Genomic DNA, 20,508 nt, shown 5'->3' with positions numbered 1-20,508 from the left:
GCCGGAGTGTAAAACCAACAGAACCAGGAGGATAGCGGGGGCCAACATAAGCAAGGACACCAATAGAGGGAGAGGAGAGGGCGAGGGGAAAGGGGTATGGAGGGGAAAGGAGGGGAAGGGAAAGGAAATGCAGCCCGGGAGAGAAAGAAGGCTGCAATGGCTCGGGGCCCCGTGCTCGCCACGCACGTATCCACAAAAGAGTTGTGGACCCCCTGGGAGGAATACTGATAAGTACACGCGTTCTGTTCCATGTTGCAGATTTCCTTAATTGCCGAACAGAAGTTTCCTACGTTTTTGATGAAACTGCCGAAAGTAAGAAGACAATCAGATTAAAACAAAAGTCATTTCTTTATTTGCTTGATTCACTTAAAACAACAAAGATCAAAGACACTATTCATTAATAATTAATCTTAGGCTACGTAGTCTGTTGGTAATTTTGGCTTCAAGGGTTCAAGCCAATTACTACACCGGTTTCAGTAGCGAAATTTCAAATAACAGAAACGCGTTGACAGTTAACTATCGATAAAAATCTGGCTTCATGCCATGTTGCATAATTTTCGAAACAGGAAATATCACCCAGAGATATTGGACGTTCAGGACGAAAACGCTTTTCTGTTTCGCTCACTGCTGCATAACACGGCTCACACCAAGCATTGTGGCTCAGTGGTTAAGCCACGACAACAGTGTTTGTTGACTCCAAATCTCCCTTCTCTCCCTCAATTCCTCCCAGCCCACTATCAAATAGGAACTATGGTTATGGCCACAGCAGTGCTAACAATGACTTAAACCTAACTAAAAAAAAGTTTTTGAGATATTTGCAGTGACACTATCAGCTGCTGAGATCTAGTCCTCTGGAGCTGCACATACATATACGATAAACTTCCCATTGCAGCCGGTACAAGACCGTTCCCGCACACAGGAAAAACTTAAAATTTAAATTTATATCCTCAAACTGATTTTTTATTAATACTCAAAATTATTTAAAATTCTTATTTTCCTAATCATTATTACATCACTGAATAAATGCCTTACTATTATTTATTCATTAATTATGTAAATGTCTTTATGAAAGCAAATTCTGTCAGTATTATCCATGTAGTATGATCAAAAGATGCTATCAGACATAACATTCATGTGAACTTTCTTATTTCCTTTCTTTCATGACAATTTGTCGCTGACGATCTTCTTTTAAGAATTATACTCTTGTAATTACACAATTACATTATGCTATTTTGCAACACACCTATTAGAAATTGTTCTCAGTTCGTATCTTACACAGCATATCAAGTTGACAGTTAACTTAAGTACAGTTATTTTTCACTTTAGTTAGAACAAATTTAAAAATTAAAGTAAGGAGACCTCCAGCGACTTCCGGGTTAGTTGCAGCTGCCTATGACCGTCATACCACGGCTACTCTTACCACAAGTAATAAATTTTCATATATATTGGACGAGAAAGAACAATTAGAGTAAAAAAATGATAGTTCCCCGCCGGGAGTAACATGGCTCTTTGTTCGATGAAAACTGAACGAGGTCTTCCTGTCTTCGGCATAACGGACTAATTTAGAACTCTTGTGTCCCGGATATTCCATTTCATAGAGTACTAACAAACAGTTCGCTGAAGACCAGAACGTAGGTATCTATCGACGTGACGAGTAATTAGCTAATTGGAACGCGCGTTGACATTGGCACTGAGGTGGTTGTTGTTTGCCTGTGTGTGGCAATAAAAGGAAATAACTTTGCAAGTATCGTAAGAACTCAACTTTTTGGAGCCTAGACCACATCATAATATTTAGAGCTGCTTGAAGTAGTTAAGATTTACGAAAAAAAATCTGTGCTCTCGAAGGTGCTCAATGAATGCCAACGCTATCAAGTTAGACTTTGGCTACTCACTACACTAGCCCTAATTTTTTTTTCTGAGACGTGGATTAGGAATAGAACAAAAATTTGTTTATGGTGAGTAAATTTAATATCTATCTTTACGTGAAGTGTTCTGTGTTAGCATTCATGTAGGGCAACGTCATATCATGGGGGAAAGTGGTCAACTGGATCCCATCATATTATGGATTACTTAGTTTTAAATATTTTCGGTCGCTTTAGTTCGACACGAAATGGAAGACGACACTCCGTGATGTAACAAATTTAACAGTTATAATCTAAGATACACTGTCAGATGTCGACCACGGCTAGGTTTATACTATGTTCTACTCATCCTCTTCCATCTGAGAAGAGAGAACAGTCACAGCTCTGAGTATTCGTTTCATACAGGTGAAACACGAATCATTCTGAACGGTTTGTGTACGATATAATATATAATGTTACATGTTCCCTTTGCGTTAATGTACGATGATACATAGCTAAAGTTAGGAAATAAATTTCAAACTGGTACCGTTCTCATATTTTCATCTGTCCTAATACACTGGCTGTTACTGGATGAAATCTTGATACATACTTGAACTACATATAACTTATTTTAAGAAATAAGTTACAAGCATACACAATGGAAAGCAATAAAAAGATTTATCGACAACTATTCCTTCTTGGCAGATGGGCTTACGTTAATGTGGGAAATAGTCATCCTGGGTAAGGAAATGAGAACTGAAATAGCCATAATACTCCTTAATCTTGTTAAATGTCGGTTATGAACATTATGTAAAAGTTCTGAAATGACTTCATTATTAAGTTCTGTTTTGTTTTGCAGATTCTGGACAACGTTCAAAGGTAGTATTAGAAATACGTTATGAGTATGTTGAATTGTTCTGAATTAATTTCATATTTGAGATGGATTAAGCATTTGCATACAATTTAAGAATTACAGAATTATAACATTTTTTTTATTTACACATTTATTTCTCCTGACAAAATAAGGACCTGCAGGTCCCTTCTTATATTTTAACAGATAGTTTTTATAAGTTAACATTAAAATTTATTTACTGCAGGAGCATTGCAATAGTAATAATAATGATAATATCTATAGTAATTATTACAATGTGCATGTGCATGAGCAGCAAATATTATTATTATTATTATTATTATTATTATTATTATTATTCAGTATTTCATTAAGGTCAGTCAAATTAACTTCACGTTAAGCAATTTCATCATCAGGATTTTGTGGAATGTAAATAATGATGTCCAACACAAATATATGGCAACAATTCAGAAGAAATCAATTCTGAAGAAGTTGTTTGGTCCGGAGACGATAAATAATAGGGTAAGGTTAGTAGATGAAATGTAGAAAAGAAAGCAGAAAAAAGGGATGATGAAACTATTAATAGTGTTGACAATGTAGCAGAAATACTGGACTGCTGTCGGGCAGAACAAAAACAGCTGGGATATGCCGAGAGGGAGGGTATCCCTTGGAAATCAGATAAAGCTTTACAGCCCTCTTAATGCAGAGAGGATTTGGATAAGATGCTGCTTACTGGTAAATTGTCCCAGAGATTTAGTGTTACGCGTAGGTGCAGTTACGTCACTGGGCGTAACAGACCTTGCAGTTAGAGACTGGTGATGGATATTTAATATGTCGTTGTAGATGTTGAACTCAGTAGCGACTAAGAAACCGACGAAAGACACAGAGCATGTGAAAATCAAGTCACCCTTCCGACTGTATCCACCCTAACTGAGTGTAGGGAGGACTGCCACGATCAAAGATGTGAATGTTACACACACCTTAGACAACCATTCGAGGCTAGCTAGAGTCGCCAGCTCTTTTCACTATTTGTGCCGTGTTAATCGACAAAACAGATTCGGCTGGACATAAGAATGAATAAGTTTTTGAGGAAATACTTTTTTCTAAATTTTTCGATTTCGTACAGTCAAGACAGTTTCATCTACGTAATTTAAATACTCATCCAAAGTTATGCCGAGATCTTTTACTTTGTCTTTGATACGGTACTTAGATACCATCAAGAAGTACAGGACGAAATTTCTCATGATAATGTCCACTGATACGGCAGTACATGTTTCCAGTGACGACTTCTCTGACCTATAGATGATTAGTCGATATTTGTTTTTACTTATTTGTTTGTCGATCTAAATATGATACTCTTTGAGATGTTCACCTGACTCATTTTAATAAGTAATATGTCTGAATCAGAGGTATCAAAAGCCTTTATAGCTATTTAAAATTATGTTTACTATTACAACATTCTATATCATCTTATTGGAGTAAAACGACTCATGATAGTTACAAGAGCAACAGGAAATCATAACTATTACTCTCATTGTTAAGTACTTATATTGTGGTTTATTAGTGTTCAGTTCTTCGAATTTATTTACAATATTCCTCTTAACTTTATGTTAAGGTTAATTGTTTCTGTCAAATAACTTATCATTTCGTTTACACTTACTGGCTGTTCTTTGTCTTTCAGCTCTTCAACCACTGATTTGATCTCCCGTCGCGGCGTCTTCAGCCGTCGCCATTATGGATCAGTAGAATTGGTAAGTAATAACTCAGCAAATTAATACCGTAACCATATATTTTATTGTATTTTTGGTCTACACTTAATTTTAAAGCTAGGTGTGACTTCACAAGAACAGAAAAGCGTCCAACAAAATTCACGTGAGAAGTGTGTGTTACTGTACACTCATGGTGCATCTAATACATGATATCTATAGCTGATGTAGTATCGAATAAAAATCATTTGCTTTTACCCATGATTTTGATTCCTTCTCTGGAATGAGGTTATCATCAACTTAAGGAAATTTTATACAACATGAGATACGAGCGCAAGAAAAACGTTTCTTGGCTGTGTCTCTTAGGACATATATGCTCTTACACTGATGTGACGAAAGTCATGGAATATCTCCTAATATTGTCTCGGATCCCTATTTTCCCTGCATAGTGCATCATCTCGAGTGGCATGGACTTTCTTGGAAGTCCCCTGCAGAAGTACTGAGCCATGCTGCCTCTATAGCCTTCCATAATTGCGAAAGTGTTGCCGGTGCAGGATTTTGTGCTCGAACAACTCTGTCGATTATGTGCCATAAATGTTCGATGTGATTCAATTCGGACGATCTGGGTTGCCAAATAATTCGCTCGAACTGTTCAGAATGTTCTTCAAACCAATCACAAACAGTTGTGGCCCAGTTACGTGACACATTGTCATCGATAGAAATTCCATCGTTATTTGGGAACATGAAGTCCGTGAATGACTGCAGATGGTCTCCAGAGAGCCAAACATAACCATTTCCAATCAATGTGCCATGTAAACACAGCCCACACAGTTATGGAGTCACCACCATCTGGCTCAGTGCCTTGTTGACAAGGATTTTCTGCTCGAACAGATTTGTCAATTACGTCTCATAAATGTTCGATGGAATTCAATTCGGGCGATCTGGGATGCCAAATCATTCTCTCGAATTGTCCAGAACGTTCTTCAAACCAATTGCAAATTGTTATGGCCCAGTTACATGACGCATTGCCATCCATAAAAATTCCATCGTTATTTGGGAACATGAATTCCGTGAATGACTGCAGATGGTCTCCAGATAGCCTAACATAACCATTTCCAAACCGGCCGTGGTGACCGAGTGGTTCTAGGCGCTACAGTCTGGAACGGCGCGACCGCTCCGGCCGCAGGTTCGAATCCTGCCTCGGGCATGGATGTGTGTGATGTCCTTAGGTTAGTTAGGTTTAAGTAGTTCTAAGTTCTAGGGGACTGATGACCTCAGAAGTTAAGTCCCATAGTGCTCAGAGCCATTTGAACCATTTCCAATCAATGTGCCATGTAAACACAGCCCACACAGTTATGGAGGCACCACCGTCTCGCACAGCGCCTTGTTGACAACTTGGGTCCAAGGCTTGGTGGGGTCTGCGCCTCATTCGAACCTTATTGTCAGTCTTATCAACTGAAGGCAGGACTCTTCTGACCAGGTCACAATTTTCCAGTCGTCAGGGTTCAACCGATCTGGTCACCGGCCCAGGAGACGCGCTGCCGGCGATGTCTTGGTGTTCGCAAAGGCGTGGATCATTTGCTGCCATAGCCCATTAACGCCAAATTTCACCTCACTGTCCTAACTCTACGCAAACGCCGCTGTTCTCGGTCGTTAACAGAAGTCTGTCGGCCACAGTGAGAAATGTCCCATGCGTCTAGTTCCAACTGCCATTCCGTGTTCAGAGACTTAATTCCCGTCGTGTGGCCATGATCATGTCGGATATCTTCTCACATAATCACCAATGCACTGCTCACTGCTCTTCTCACATAATCACCAATGCACTGCTCACTGCTCTTCTCACATAATCACCAACGCACTGCTCTTTAATACCTCATGTACGCGATACTGTTGCTATCTGTGTGCATATCACTGCCCCCCCCCCCCATGATTTTTGTGGCTCTGAGCACTATGGGACTTAACATCTACGGCCATCAGTCCCCTAGAACTTAGAGCCACTTAAACCTAACTAACCTAAGGACATCACACAACACCCAGTCATCACGAGGCAGAGAATATCCCTGACCCCGCCGGGAATCGAACCCGGGAACCCGGGCGCGGGAAGCGAGAACGCTACCGCACGACCACGAGCTGCGGACCCTGATTTTTGTCACCTCACCGTATTTTTCTACATAACCCACGTCAGGGTTAATACACACTGTTCAACGATACTCCAGTGGGAGTTCAAAAAAATGGTTCAAATGGCTCTGAGCACTATGGGACTTGACATCTATGTTCATCAGTCCCCTAGAACTTAGAACTACTTAAACCTAACTAACCTAAGGACATCACACACATCCATGCCCGAGGCAGGATTCGAACCTGCGACCGTAGCAGTCGCGTGGCTCCGGACTGAGCGCCTAGAACCGCTAGACCACCGCGGCCGGCCCAGTGGGAGTTCCACCCCTGTTGCTGCTGTTCTGGACAGTCTACAGAGTACTCATCTACGGCTCGCATAGCATCTTCAACGGATTCACAGAGTTTTCTGCCTATAAATTTCTTTAGATGTCGTAGAAGATACAAGCAGTATGGTGACGAATCTAGTGAACAGGACGAATGATCAAAAAATTCGTACCTCAGATTCTTCTTACCACCCATTCCCAATACGCCTTTGACGGCTGGTATACACTCGTAAAAAGAGATGATTTTTTTTTCTTTTGAAATACAGACGTCTTATCACGTATCTTTAGAGCTAATAGTTCCAGGAGATTTGCATAGTTTTCACCATGTTGACTCTTGTCTTACATGAACGTGCTGCATGTAGCTACATAAAAAACTTTGTTTATGTCTATTCCATCTATCCAAGAACACCAATTTTCTCCCTGTTCACTTATTACGAACATACTGGTAGTTGATACAGAACTTGTGCTATAAATATATGAAAAATGGAGCTGTTTGTACCGATTATTTGTCCTATATTAACAGGCGGCTATTTTTTGTATTTCATTAACTTGTATTATGAGCACTTGATCAAACGAAAGACCGACGCTTGCGGCGCCAGGGTTCCCGCGTTCGATTCCCGGCGGGGTCAGGGATTTTCTCTGCCTCGTGATGACTGGGTGTTGTGTGATGTCCTTAGGTTAGTTAGGTTTAAGTAGTTCTAAGTTCTAGGGGACTGACGACCATAGCTGTTAAGTCCCATAGTGCTCAGAGCCATTTGAACCATTTGAATCGAAAGACCGATAACAAATTATTAATGTGAAAAACGTCGAGTCGCACCTTTGTACAGAAACCATATTCAACTTTGGCCACCCTATAACTGACTAAAAAAAAATAAGTTCAAAGATCGGAGGAAGATTATGGATCCCACTTCCAATGGGACCATGTTTACTAGCGCAGCATGGTGTACAAACCAAACGTTGGGCTGATGACGTCTTTGAAGACAGAGTAGTCATTTCATCATATGTTTACAGTGTAACATGAAACGAAGAGTGACAGTAATAAAAACGAATAATCTTATCTAGAAAGTCAGTTCAGTTGCAACACAAAAACGGAGATAGTAATCATATTTATTGTGCTTTCCAGTGCGTACACTAGTTTTCTATGAGGGGCAGTCAAATGACAACCTAGCATCCGCCGCAAAAGGACTATGGAATGGTTCCATTTAAAAGTAGTCACCACATGCGTTAAGAAATTTATCCCACTGGGAGACGAGACGATCTTTTCCTGTTTCGTAGAACGCGTTCTGCCGCTGACAGAGCCACAGTCGTACCCACTCTTGCACGTCATCGTCAGACTGCAGCCGACTTCCATGCAGGTCTTTCTTCAGGTCGCACAAAATATGAAAATTATGCGATGAAAGATCCGAGCTGTACAGAAGATGTAACAGAGTTTCCCAACCAAATAGCTGAAGCGTAGCCTTCGTCAGATTGGCAATGTAGGGGCGGGTGTTATCGTGCAACATGATGATTCCGTCCGACAACATTTCTGGGTGTTTTGACTTCATGGCGCATAGCAGTTTCTGCGAAGTATCTTCATAGCACTGCGCACTGATTTTGGTTCCACGCTCGAGGAACTGAACGAGCAGATGGCCCCTGCAGTCGAAGAAGAAGATCATCACGACTTTACCGGAACTTGTGAGAACAGTTTTGGATTTCTTTGACCGGAGGGATGTGGATTGTTTCCACTGAAGCTTTCCCGTTTGCCCTCGGACTGTAGGAATGCTGTCAGACGGAGTCATCTTGATGCATAACGCGCGCCCCCACACTGCCAATCGGACGAAGGATACCTTTCAGCGATTTGGTTGGGAAACCATGCAACTGCTCCGTACAGCCCGGGTCTTTCATCGTGTGATTTTCACATCTTCGGCATGGATATAGGTTTCGGTTGGACAAGGAGGTGCTAGAGTGGGTGCGGTTGTGGATCCGTCATCGGCCGACTGCATTCTACGAAATAGGAATTGATCGTCTCGTCTCCCAGTGGGATGAATTTCTTAACGCATGTGGTGACTGCTTTTGAAAAAAACCATTCCACGGTCCCGTTGTAGCAGGAGTTCGGTTGCGATTTGACTGCCCCTAATATATGACTGTTTCTGCTGTCGAGACTACACAGGATGATTCAGTTGCCCCAACCACTCTTGTTTTATGCAACTCGCAATGTTGAAGCTGGCCTTCATAAACAACACGCGAGATTTTCACATTCTCTCGCTCACTGCATGCAAACTGTTAGTCCTACAGAAAAAATGAGCAGGACCTTTCTGTAGGAACTTTATTGTATTTAAATTTTTTTCTGGAATATGTTTTCGCTAGAGGCCATGGTGTTAGAGTTATTCGGGAAAAAGCCGAGTTTGAAGTGACCTTCAAATGGACCACCACCCTACGCTCATCCCTTATCAGTAGGATTCCTAGTATGTTGTTCACGGCACTCCCTCATACCACTGTATAAAATGGACTCACATTCGAGAGGAAGACGGTTCAAACCCCCGTCCGGCCATCCTGATTTAGATTTTCCCTGATATCCCTGAAGCGCTTCAGGCAAATGGCGGGTGGGTTCTTTGAAAGGGCATGGTCAACTTCCTTCCCTATCGTTCCATAATTGTTCAATTTATGCTGTTACAGTTCACAAAACTGTTCGATAAAATTTACACAAACGTCAATTTTACAATTCGTAAGTGCTCGACGAAGCCAGTGGCGTGCCAAGGCCAGTCAAGGAAGTCTAAGAAAAAGGTCAAAAATGGTTCAAATGGCTCTGAGCACTATGCGACTTAACTTCTGAGGTCATCAGTCGCCTAGAACTTAGAACTAATTAAACCTAACTAACCGAAAGACATCACACACATCCATGCCCGAGGCAGGATTCGAACCTGCGGCCGTAGCGGTCGCTCGGCTCCAGACTGAAGCGCCTAGAACCGCACGGCCACTCTGGCCGGCGAGGCGTAATCAATTAAACACATGTTTTTATTGTTTCTTCAGGTTTAAGCACGATACTGAGAAAGACAAAGTCATTAAATTTGCAAAACAGAAACTGTTTTGAGCAGTAATCAACAAATTGACAGCCATCATGTTGCCACGACTTGCCAATTACCTCGATAACTTATCGCAAATTTTACTAAGATGTCGTTTACAGAAAAATGTTGTCATACCAAAATGCCTTTCAATCAACTCTTCAGGTGTGCTGGATGAATTGAAAAATAAATGGAAGAGTGGATGCGTAGTTAATGATTCTACTGTGTAGCCTATATAAATGTATTATATCTGCACTGAGTCTAAGAGACAGAATCGTTACAAGCGCAACATTCCCTTTGAAAATATCCTAAGCGCCATCATTCAACGTTTATTCCACAACCGACTTACTGCCTTCATTACACCCGAGCGAGGTGGCGCAGTGGTTAACCCACTGGATACGCATTCAGGACGACGACGTTTCAAACGCACGTCCGACCATCCTGAATCAGGTTTACCGTAATTTCCCTAAATCACTTCGGGTACATCCCGAGATGGTTCCTTTGAAAGGGGACGGCATAATTTCTTCCCCATCCCCGTAATCCGACGGTACCGATTACCTCACTTTAAGGTCCCCTCCCCCAAATCAACCAACCGACCTTCTTACAGTTTGTGACAGGCGCTGTCACCGTTAAGATTTACTTTATTTAATTTACTTTCAATCAGTAACATCTTCTGGACGTTGTGTTTCGACTTGCGATACGACAGAGTTGGTTATGCTATCGCCTACGTACGTCAGGTGGTATTACCTATGCTACAACACGTTTGCTGTGTAGACCTCCCGATAAGAGACAGGTCTGACATACGACGCATTGCCCCACGTAACAAGCTGGTCACGGTACCAGGTGTGTTAAATGCGTCCTTTGCACAGTTTTTTAAAGAACATTCATCCGATTTCTCAAGAGTGCATCTTCTACACGTACGAAGATAAAATCCTGGAGAAAATTTTAATGAAATTAAGTTGTCCATGTGGTTGTCGGAAGGGGCCTTCCTGACAGCCGACTCGCTTGCTCATATATTACCTGACCTCCATAGAGAAGACATGACAACATCACACCAACAAAAGGCATTGTGGGTTGTCCGTGTCAACAGGTGGAATTCAGTTACAACAGAGCGGGGTGATATTCCTGAGAGAACATCCTGCAGTTCAAAGGATTCAACGATGGCACCAACGGTTTCTGGAGACTGATTTTGCTGACAGGATGGGCAGCAATCTGCGGTTGTTTGCTGACGATGCTGTGGTGTACGGTAAGGTGTCGAAGTTGAGTGACTGTAGGCAGGTACAAGACGATTTAGATAAAATTTCTGGTTAGTATGATGAATGGCAGCTAGCGCTAAATGTGGAAAAATGTAAGTTAATGCGGATGAGTAGAAAGATCAAACCTGTAATGTTCGGATACAGTATTACTAGCATCCTGCTTTCCACAGTCAAGTCGCTTAAATATCTGGGCATAACGTTGCAAAGCGATGTGAGGTGGAACGAGCGTGTGAGAAGTGTGGTAGGGAGGACGAATGGTCGACTTCGGTTTATGGAGAGAATGATAGGAAAGAGTGGTTCACCTGTAATGGAGACCGCATATAAACGCTGGTGCGACCTATTCTTGAATACTGCTCGAGTGCTTGGGATCCTTATCAGGACGAATTGAAGGAAGACATCGATGCGATTCAGAGGCGGGCTGCTAGATTTGTTATCGTTAGGTTCGAACAACGCGTAGGTGTTACGGAGAACTCAAATGGGAATCCCTGGAGGGAAGGCGATAAATACTATTGAGAAAATTTAGAGAACCGGCATTTGAAGATGATTGCCGAACGATTCTAATGCCGCCAACACACATTGCGCGTAAGTACCATGAAGGTAAGATACGAGAAATTAGGGCCCATACTGAAGCAGACAGACAGTCGTTTTTCCCTCGCCCTATTTGCTAGTGGAACAGGAGAGGAAATGACAAGTAGTGAGCGGTGCAGGGTGCCCTCCGCTACGCACCGTACGGTGGCTTACGAGGTGTCCATGTAAATGTAGATGCAGATGTAGACTGGTTGTTTATGTGAGGTGAAATCCAACTATCGACCCCGTGTGTTCGTTCAAGATGTAAAGCACATTCAACAAAGTTTTTCACATGGTCCACAGAAATCAATTCGTCGTGTCAGCCTAGAGTTAGTTATTCCTCATGTATCTGTCTGTTCTGTTCTGCAGCGGCATCTGTGTTTCCTACCATGCGGGATTCAATTGCTATAATCCCTTTATGATGGCGATAAATAACAAAGATTATAGTTTTGTAAATTGAGTCTAGGGGTGGAGATGGACGACAAAACATTTTTTCACCTTTAGTGCCTACTGGTGATACTCCGTCCCATAAGTAGACCACATAGGAACCAAGTCTATGTGAAGTTCAGAACTCAAAAATCAATATCAATATTTGAAATTTTTCGAGTGTCTTTAATTCAGTGATATACGACAGATTTTGCCGCCGTTCCGCATGGCTATGTGGCGGAATGCTCGTCTGCAATGTGGGCGACCCGGGTTCGAGTCGTGGCTGATGCAAGATTTTAAACAATGGTGCATGTTCTATGAGGGTTTCCATGAAACTTAAAATATATAAAGATGAAAAATCAAATGCAATGTTTTTTCTTTGATTTAAACGATCTTTTTTAACAATCTTTCATAAATGATTGGTACATAATGCCTTATATTTTGTTTGTGGTATGTAATTAGAAACAGAAAGACGTGAATTTTTCATAAAAATGACAGATATGTATTAACAGCATGTACACTGAAGAGGCAAAGAAACTTGTACACCTGCCTGATATCGTGAAGGGTCCTTGTGAGTACACAGAAGTGCATCAACACGACGTGGCATGGAGCCGGCTAATGTCTGAAGTAATACTGGAGGAAACTGACACCATGAATCCTGCAGGGCTGTCCATAAATCCGTAAGGGTACGAGGGGGTGGAGATCTCTTCTGAACAACACATTGCAAGGCATCCCAGATGTGCTCAATAATGTTCATGTCTTGGGAGTTTGGCAGTCAGCGGAAGTGTTTAAACTCGGAAAAGTATTCCTGGAGCCACTCTGTAGCAATTCTGAACGTGTGGGGTGTCGTATTGTCCTGATGGAATTGCCCAAGTCCGTCCGAACCCACAGTGAACATGGAAATATGCAGGTGATCAGCCAGGATGCTTACGTACGCCTCACCTGTCAGAGTCGTATCTAGGCGTATCACGTATCCCATGTCACTGTAATTGCACACGACCCTACCATTACAGAGCTTCCTTCAGCTTGAACAATTCTCTGCTGACATGCAGGGTCTATGGATTCATGGGGTTGTCTCCGTACCCGTACACGTCTATTCGCTCGATACAATTTGAAATGAGACTCGTCCGACCAGGCAACATGTTTCCAGTCATCAACGGTCTGTGGTGGTCAATCCACCCTAATCAGGCAATTGCTGTTGAGCGGTAGGGCCGAGCCACATAAGCAACATTCACAGTTCACAGCAACAACACTTTTATTAAACTTTTCTTTAGGAATTAAAATTTTATCTTTAAAATTTTTGTGATAAGGGAAGTTAGCAAGGAATCCGTACAAGCACGGGCAAGCGCCCTATTCAAACAACAACATTAACCTTTAAACAGGCACTAAGTGATTCGCAAGTTAATTAAATTCTGTACACAGTAAAACTGGTAAAAGGAGACTACAATAATGAGATAAAGTTTAACCAATCATGGATATCACAAATTAAAAAAAAAGTACAAGCAGATACACCCCTTCGTGACAGATTTGCAAAACAGGCGACGTGACATAGGCACAGGCTAATTCAAGTAGCAGAAGGGGGGCCCCACTGGACCCAGACCAGAGGCGGCACGTGCCCTTAGCGCTAGGATTTCACCCGGAACAAGTCCCGCCCATTCACCCCCCTCCACGCCTATCCGTAGTGTAAGGCCCTCCCCTAAACAGCCGCCAGTTCCGCAAACTGGAAGCTACAACAAAGTTGTTATCGTCACTGTTCAACACATGTTACACTGTGATGAAATTCAGTAATGATAAGAAATTTAAGGTTTTCTGGATAGTTACATAACATGAATTTGAATTATTAAATAAATAAAAATATTTATAGAGAATTGAAAGCATCGCCAGCAATAGAAAACAAAAAATAACGTGATGTTATTTAAGGGCGATAAGGACAAATTTTCTTTAACTAATTCACTTATTATAATACGTTCATTTGAGGGAAACAGCAGAGCAAACATACAATGCGATAACAATGGTCTTGAATCTGTCATGTCGGTAGTAAAGCCACTGGTGCAGTCGACCAACTCTGTTGTCTAACATCAACGTTATATAGAAATAAGTGAAAGTCGTTTTGTTTATGTAGGCCCTCATAGTAACTAACGAAAATTAAAGAATATAAGAATGCCATAAAGTAGGAATGCCTAATGAAAGCAGTAAGATATTTGCTTATATGACATATTTCGTTACCATTTGCATGGGTAATGGGTGAATTTAAACTTGTAAATTCTTCCAATGCCATACCTGCGCATTATAAACGAGGTTATAAAGAATTGTGGCTGTTTCTGTGTGATTAATGTACTATACGCTGTTGCAAACGTCTCAGAAAATAATCTGTCGTTATTCTTTGCCCTGTCTATTTTTAACCAAAAGATTTATTAATTTCATAAATGCCATTCAAACCATTATTTAAAAATGATACTGATGATGTGTATGTTTGTCACAGAGCAGTTAAGGAGGAAATAAATGCTGCCGTGTTTGACGGCTTTAAAACGTTCTTCATGCTGTGCTAGCTCTTCTTCCACCCCTAAAACTTTTCACCAAAACTATTCAGTGAATAACATGCGAAAACAGCCTGGATCGCTGTAGCAAGAACAAAGTAATTTTGATGCCCTCTGGAATTATAGTGAACACTGGTGCCTGTTAGCGTATACTGTCTGAGATCGGAAACTCGAGTGTCAAGTATACCGTGGTTCCTATTTCTCCTAGCAAATTATTCTTTGAGGGTAGATTTTTCCTGTTTTACCATTGGGTGCTTTTTCTCACACAGAAGTATGTTTCTTCATAGGCTATTCATCTGAATACTGAGTTCTCGCATTTAAAGAATTCAGTGCTAAATTGTTTTCTCTTATGTTTGCTGTGGAAGTACCTGGCACAGCTGAGGCCAACTGTACACGTTTTTTGTAACGTGTCTTAACTGTGGCAACATTTAAGACCTAGCAAGATATTAATTTAACATTCACGCCGAGCGAGTGCAGCTGAACGCGGTAAACCACGTGGGTCAACTGAAACGATGCCCAGGCGCCGAACAAAGACCGGGAAGACCGGGGGTGAGTGGGCGGGACTTGTTCCGGGTGAAATCCTGGCGCTAACGATTCCTAGAGGCGGCTAGACCCAGAACCCACAGTAAGCGGACGAGCTGGACAGGGTGTCGCACACAGTACACTATAACACACTGAAAGAAAAGTCTTAGAGCCCGTGCTACTTCATAGATTCAGAGAAAGGGGGGGGGGGGAGAGAAAACGGCAAATATTAATTCCTCAAACGTAAAATAACTACGATGTATAAGATAATACCCTATTTCACGAACATTGAAATAAAACAGTCAAGGGTGAATCAATAACTAATGCCCTTGACGTAACCTTAAAGGACGATGGTGAATAGCATAATACGAAGTCAGCTTAGAAATTTAAACTACACTAGTAGGTTAGCCGGCCGTTGTGGCCGTGCGGTTCTAGGCACTTCAGTTCGGAACCGCGCTGCTCCTACGGCCGCAGGTTCGAATCCTGCCTCGGGCATGGTTGTGTGTGATGTCATTAGGTTAGTTAGGTTTAAGTAGTTCTAAGTCTAGGTGACTGATGACCTCAGATGTTAAGTCCCATAGTGCTTAGAGCCATTTGAACTATACACTAGTAGGTTAACATATGCTCACTGATACTGGGGAGCTCATTTAAATTACCCCTTAAGAGGACGCTGATAAACTTAAACAGTCAAGTAAGACTACCATTTCACTGTTTACGAATGAACAAGTAATGCAATTAGATAACACAGAACGTACAGATTCAATGTTAAAGCTTTCTCTGCCTCGTGATGACTGGGTGTAGTGTGATGTCCTTAGGTTAGTTAGGTTTAAGTAGTTCTAAGTTCTAGGGGACTGATGACCATAGATGTTAAGTCCCATAGTGCTCAGGGCCATTTGAACCAATCAGTGTTAAGCCTGTGCTTTGAACCAACTATAACAACGTCCACACAGCTCAGTGTACCTGGAAAAATATTACAGTTTCACCATACTGACTTATGCCGCCCGTCACTCCGAATAGCAATAGTGCCAATTAATACACCTCGCGTACTCGAGCTGTATCACATCACAAAATCCAGATAAACCTTTAACCAAACACAGTAACACGTGTTTACTTAAACAGCACTAAACAGATGGGACCTTTTGGTTGGCAAGACAACAGTTTCCAGTCATGGTGCCGATACTTGGGAAGCAAGGATCAGTATAATATGCGCACCAAAAACATGACAAGCAATTCTCACCAAATCCTTTATGAAATCCTTTACAGATCCACATCAGGGCCGCACGACTCGATTCGGGTAATGTGGCCGAGTCCAGTTCCCACACTACAAGCCAGGTTCGGTCTTGCAAACGTACCAAACACACCACAACCTCTGCGTCGTGCCCCGGCCTGCTCAACCACGCTCCCCCTGATTTCGCAGCGCCGGCTGTCCCTCTCTAGCGCCACACGCCCGCCGCATCCAAAAGCCACGTCAAACGGCCGAGCCCAAGGATCACACCATGCCGACCCGATCGATCAATCGATACGAGCCGGCACGGCGCACAGTCCAATGTCGGTGCTGACGGGCCCAGGCGAGGCGTAAAGCTTTGTGTCGTGCAGTCATCAAGGGTACGTGAATAGGCCTTCGGTTCCGAAAGCCCGTATCGATGATGTTTCGTTGAATGGTTCGCACGCTGACATTTGTTGATGCCCCAGCATTGAAATCTGCAGCAATTTGCGAATGGGTTGCACTTCTGTCACGTTGAACGATTCTCTTCAGTCTTCGTTGGTCCCATTCTTGCAGGATCTTTTTTCGGCCATAGCGATGTCGGAGATTTGATGTGTTAACGGATTCCTGATATCACAGTACACTCGTGAAATGATCATACGGGAAAATCCCCATCGCTACCTCGGAGATGCTGTGTCCCATCCCTCGTGCGCAGACTATAACACCACGTTCAAACTCACTTAAATCCTGATAACCTGCCATTGTAGCAGCAGTAACCGATCTAACAACTGCGCGAGGCACTTCTCTTATATAGGCGTTGCCAACCACAGTGCTGTATTCTGCCTGTTTACATATCTCTGTATTTGAATACGCATGCCTATACCAGTTTCTTTGGCGCTTCAGTGTATTCAATGACTCTTATATTTAAATGACGTAGGCATTAGACCTGAACGGAAAACACGAAAAGCTGCAGACAACCTTGCAAGTAGGCAAACCACAACTATGAGTAGTCATCTTGGATGTTAATAAACCGCTTAAGCTGGATTTAGTCCATTATTTTTAGATAACTACCGGTTCGTGGCACTAAAAGCCACGTCTTCGGGCGTACATGTATCTAAAACATTAGAGCTAAAAAGCTCGGAACTTTGTACCTAATATACGTTGACCGTCAGAACAAAACACGGTTAAAGGTGGTATGTCATGGAATCAAAAAGCCGGATTCGAATCCAGGACGATGGATGGGTCTTCTTCTCCGGTCCATACGCAATCGCCAACAGGGGATGCGGCCTTGTGGTATGTACACAGCAGAACATTTTTTTTTTTAAATATTGTAGTATTTGTTCTATTAATTTTCATATTTTGGGCAATTTTGGAATCGAAGTAGGAAATCAGTGAAGAAACAGCCGATATATCTATGAAAAGTGCTAACGAATACTTTGGACGAACATTAATGTTATGGCGACTTAATAGCGGAACACCTGAAGAGACTAAAATCTGAAAAGAAGAAAACATAGCACAGGTGGGGCTCCTCAACGAGCTACTGTACCATTACTAGAGACAGAAATGAAGGGCACTGATGATGCAAAAAATCCAAAATTGGAAAACACAGCCTCCATTCTGTCTTACAACACCAAATCTGTCGTGTACGAGGATGTTAGTATGTATTAACCTCTCTTCTCTTTTGAATGAAGTTGTGTAAACAACTTTTTATAAAATCAAAAAGATGTATTGATACTTAATTAACCTTTTCAGAACGACTGAGAGCCTCCGTTAAGCAGGTATGGTACTGTATTTCTCAGTTTCAGGAATAATCACTTAAATGTGTTGTTTTGAAATGCGAAATAAATTGCTCAAACTGGTATGTAAGACGCTTTTGTGAAACACTGATACGTCTGTGCGTCATTTCAATCACAGCAAGTGTTTGATAAGAATCGCGAGCTGCGTAAGTTATTAGAAGTGCGGCAGTGGTACTGGTTTCAGTGCTTATCCTGCACCTGTTTTGTTTTATCACTGTACAAAAAAGCTCAGCTTTCAGACGCAAATTTTTATTTCTTCGACTGTGCAGTTCGAGGTTTCAAAGTATTACACTCTGAAAATCGGGACTTTGTAAAACTCCGAAACTAGTCATTTGAAGAAATAAAAATTTGAACCGGGAAGCTATTTTTTTTCTTGGTATTATGCGGAACATCTGTTCCTCGCCACATTCGTACCAGCGTCGCTGCGTTTCCCAAGTACCCGGTGGCCATCAGTGTTGGATTAAAGGAACCGACAAAACAAAAACTAAAAACGAATATTTTCTTTTCAGACAGCTCCAGTGGAGAATGACTGGAAATAGTGCGTCATTTACAAAAGAAAGACTCCATTCCGCTGCGCCTGTTGGCGTCTTAAGTATGAAGCTCAAACTGATGTACTGCCGCGCATGGCACAGAGACTAAGTTTCCCAAATAACGTTTTGGACATTTTATTTGAAAAAACAGTGATTGTTCAGAGTAAAAAATCGTTAATAAAGGGGAAATGTTACTACCAAATCCCACAATACATGATTATCTTTTTTTTGTCGTCAGTCTATAATTTTTTTACGTCTGTAGCGACGTTCAAGTTGAACGTCGGGACTTATCACGTGTAGTGTAGGGACATGGTCGAAAATGAGTTGGAAGCACAGATGTCAGTTGCAATGATGTTTTGGAACGTGCAACACCGAGTTACCTGTGTTCGCAGTTATTACAAAACAAATTCTGTCACGGAAGAGCATCGTGTCTATGAAAGACAGTTCACGGTCATGTACCGTCTCGCAATACCATACTGGCTTGGGTGAAAGAATTTGAAGAAACTGGTAACGCTTTAGACGTGAAGCGTAGATTTTTATGAACAGTGCGGACGTCAAAGAACCTGCAGACAGTGATGGAAGGTTTTAAACACAGTCCCTGCCGTTCGGCACGGCAGCAATCTTGCATTTAGTGTGTCAGTAAAATAAGTTTAAATCTAATGCTAACATTGATAAAACTTCACCTTTACAAACTGAAGTTGCGCGACAAATTAATGAAAGAGACAAGCAAGTAAGACACGCTTTTCTGCACCACAGCGAGTAGTTTGTTACGGGTAAAACCCACACGTTCTGTGTAATTTGCTAATGACCGACGAAGCACATGTTCATGTTTCTGGCTGGGTAAACAAACAGAACACGCGATACTGGTCATCAGTGAATCCTAAGATACTGCTCGAAAAGTAGAACGGAAGCGGTACGTTTCCGGACGTGGGGTCCTACTCAAAATATTATGTACTTACTCCCCCTGCAAGTCTTAGAAATTCGTAACGGGAATTTCCGAACAGCATATATACATTTAGTAACAAAGGATGAATCATCTGCTCAGCTTTCAGTTTTCTCATCAACGAGCAGTTTTCCTGTGCTTTATCTGCAAGCATGGCAATAATACTTTAAGTTGAGATATTTTTCTCGTTGGAGCATGTGATGCCTGCATCAGACAGAGCTTATGCGGTTCAATTTACGGCATCTGAAGTTGATTTCCAACAACGGTGTAACAGTGCTCTTTCTGTCTTCCAAAAAATTCTAACAACTAAACACAATAATTTTTTACTGGAAATGTCAGTGCCAACGTCTACAAATAATGAAAACTTGAGAGTTTGCAGGATACCGTTCAGTTTATTGGACTCTATTTTAGCCACAACATTTTTTAAATACTGTGCTTTTTCTGTGAATTTTCATGTTTGGGAAATTTTAGAATCAATGAAAAGGTCTTTTATGAGCTCACCTGTATGATCTATTGTTGAGAAGGATACTGAGTGGTCAGCAAAAGCTGCCGCCGATCTTACTCCAGCAGCTTTGGTATACTCTTCAAGCTTAAGACTTGCAGTCTTGTAATAGTTTGATGCACCCACGATGAAAGCACTGATTGTTTATTAAATTGTGATATTTGACTTTTGTGTGAATCGCAATTTGCGCGTTTCAAAAGTTTCGCTTCTTTCAGCAAACAAACTAACATCACACGCCCTGCAACGAGCACAATAACTACCCTTGGGATCTGCAGTTAAACTGTTCTTCCTCTTGCCACACTTCCCTAAATTTCTGCTTTCGACTTTATCCGTCACTGCTTTGTAA

General features: G+C 41.8%; 1 protein-coding gene across 1 annotated transcript in view; it reads left to right on the top strand.

Annotated features, from left to right (window-relative positions):
• Nucleotides 1-4,298: 4,298 nt before the first annotated feature.
• The window catches only part of LOC124722723 (GTPase-activating Rap/Ran-GAP domain-like protein 3), a 346,637-nt gene continuing 330,427 nt past the window's right edge, over nucleotides 4,299-20,508 (top strand). The window contains exons 1-2 of the mRNA XM_047247864.1: nucleotides 4,299-4,306; nucleotides 4,373-4,442. Coding sequence (XP_047103820.1) covers nucleotides 4,299-4,306; nucleotides 4,373-4,442 — 78 coding nt within the window. The remainder of the gene's footprint in view (nucleotides 4,307-4,372; nucleotides 4,443-20,508) is intronic.

The sequence above is a fragment of the Schistocerca piceifrons genome, chromosome X (genome assembly GCF_021461385.2).
Source record: "Schistocerca piceifrons isolate TAMUIC-IGC-003096 chromosome X, iqSchPice1.1, whole genome shotgun sequence".
Taxonomy (NCBI): Eukaryota; Metazoa; Arthropoda; class Insecta; order Orthoptera; family Acrididae; genus Schistocerca; species Schistocerca piceifrons.
Note: the sequence above shows the minus strand (reverse complement) of the source record. Positions and strands in the feature narration are given on the sequence as shown.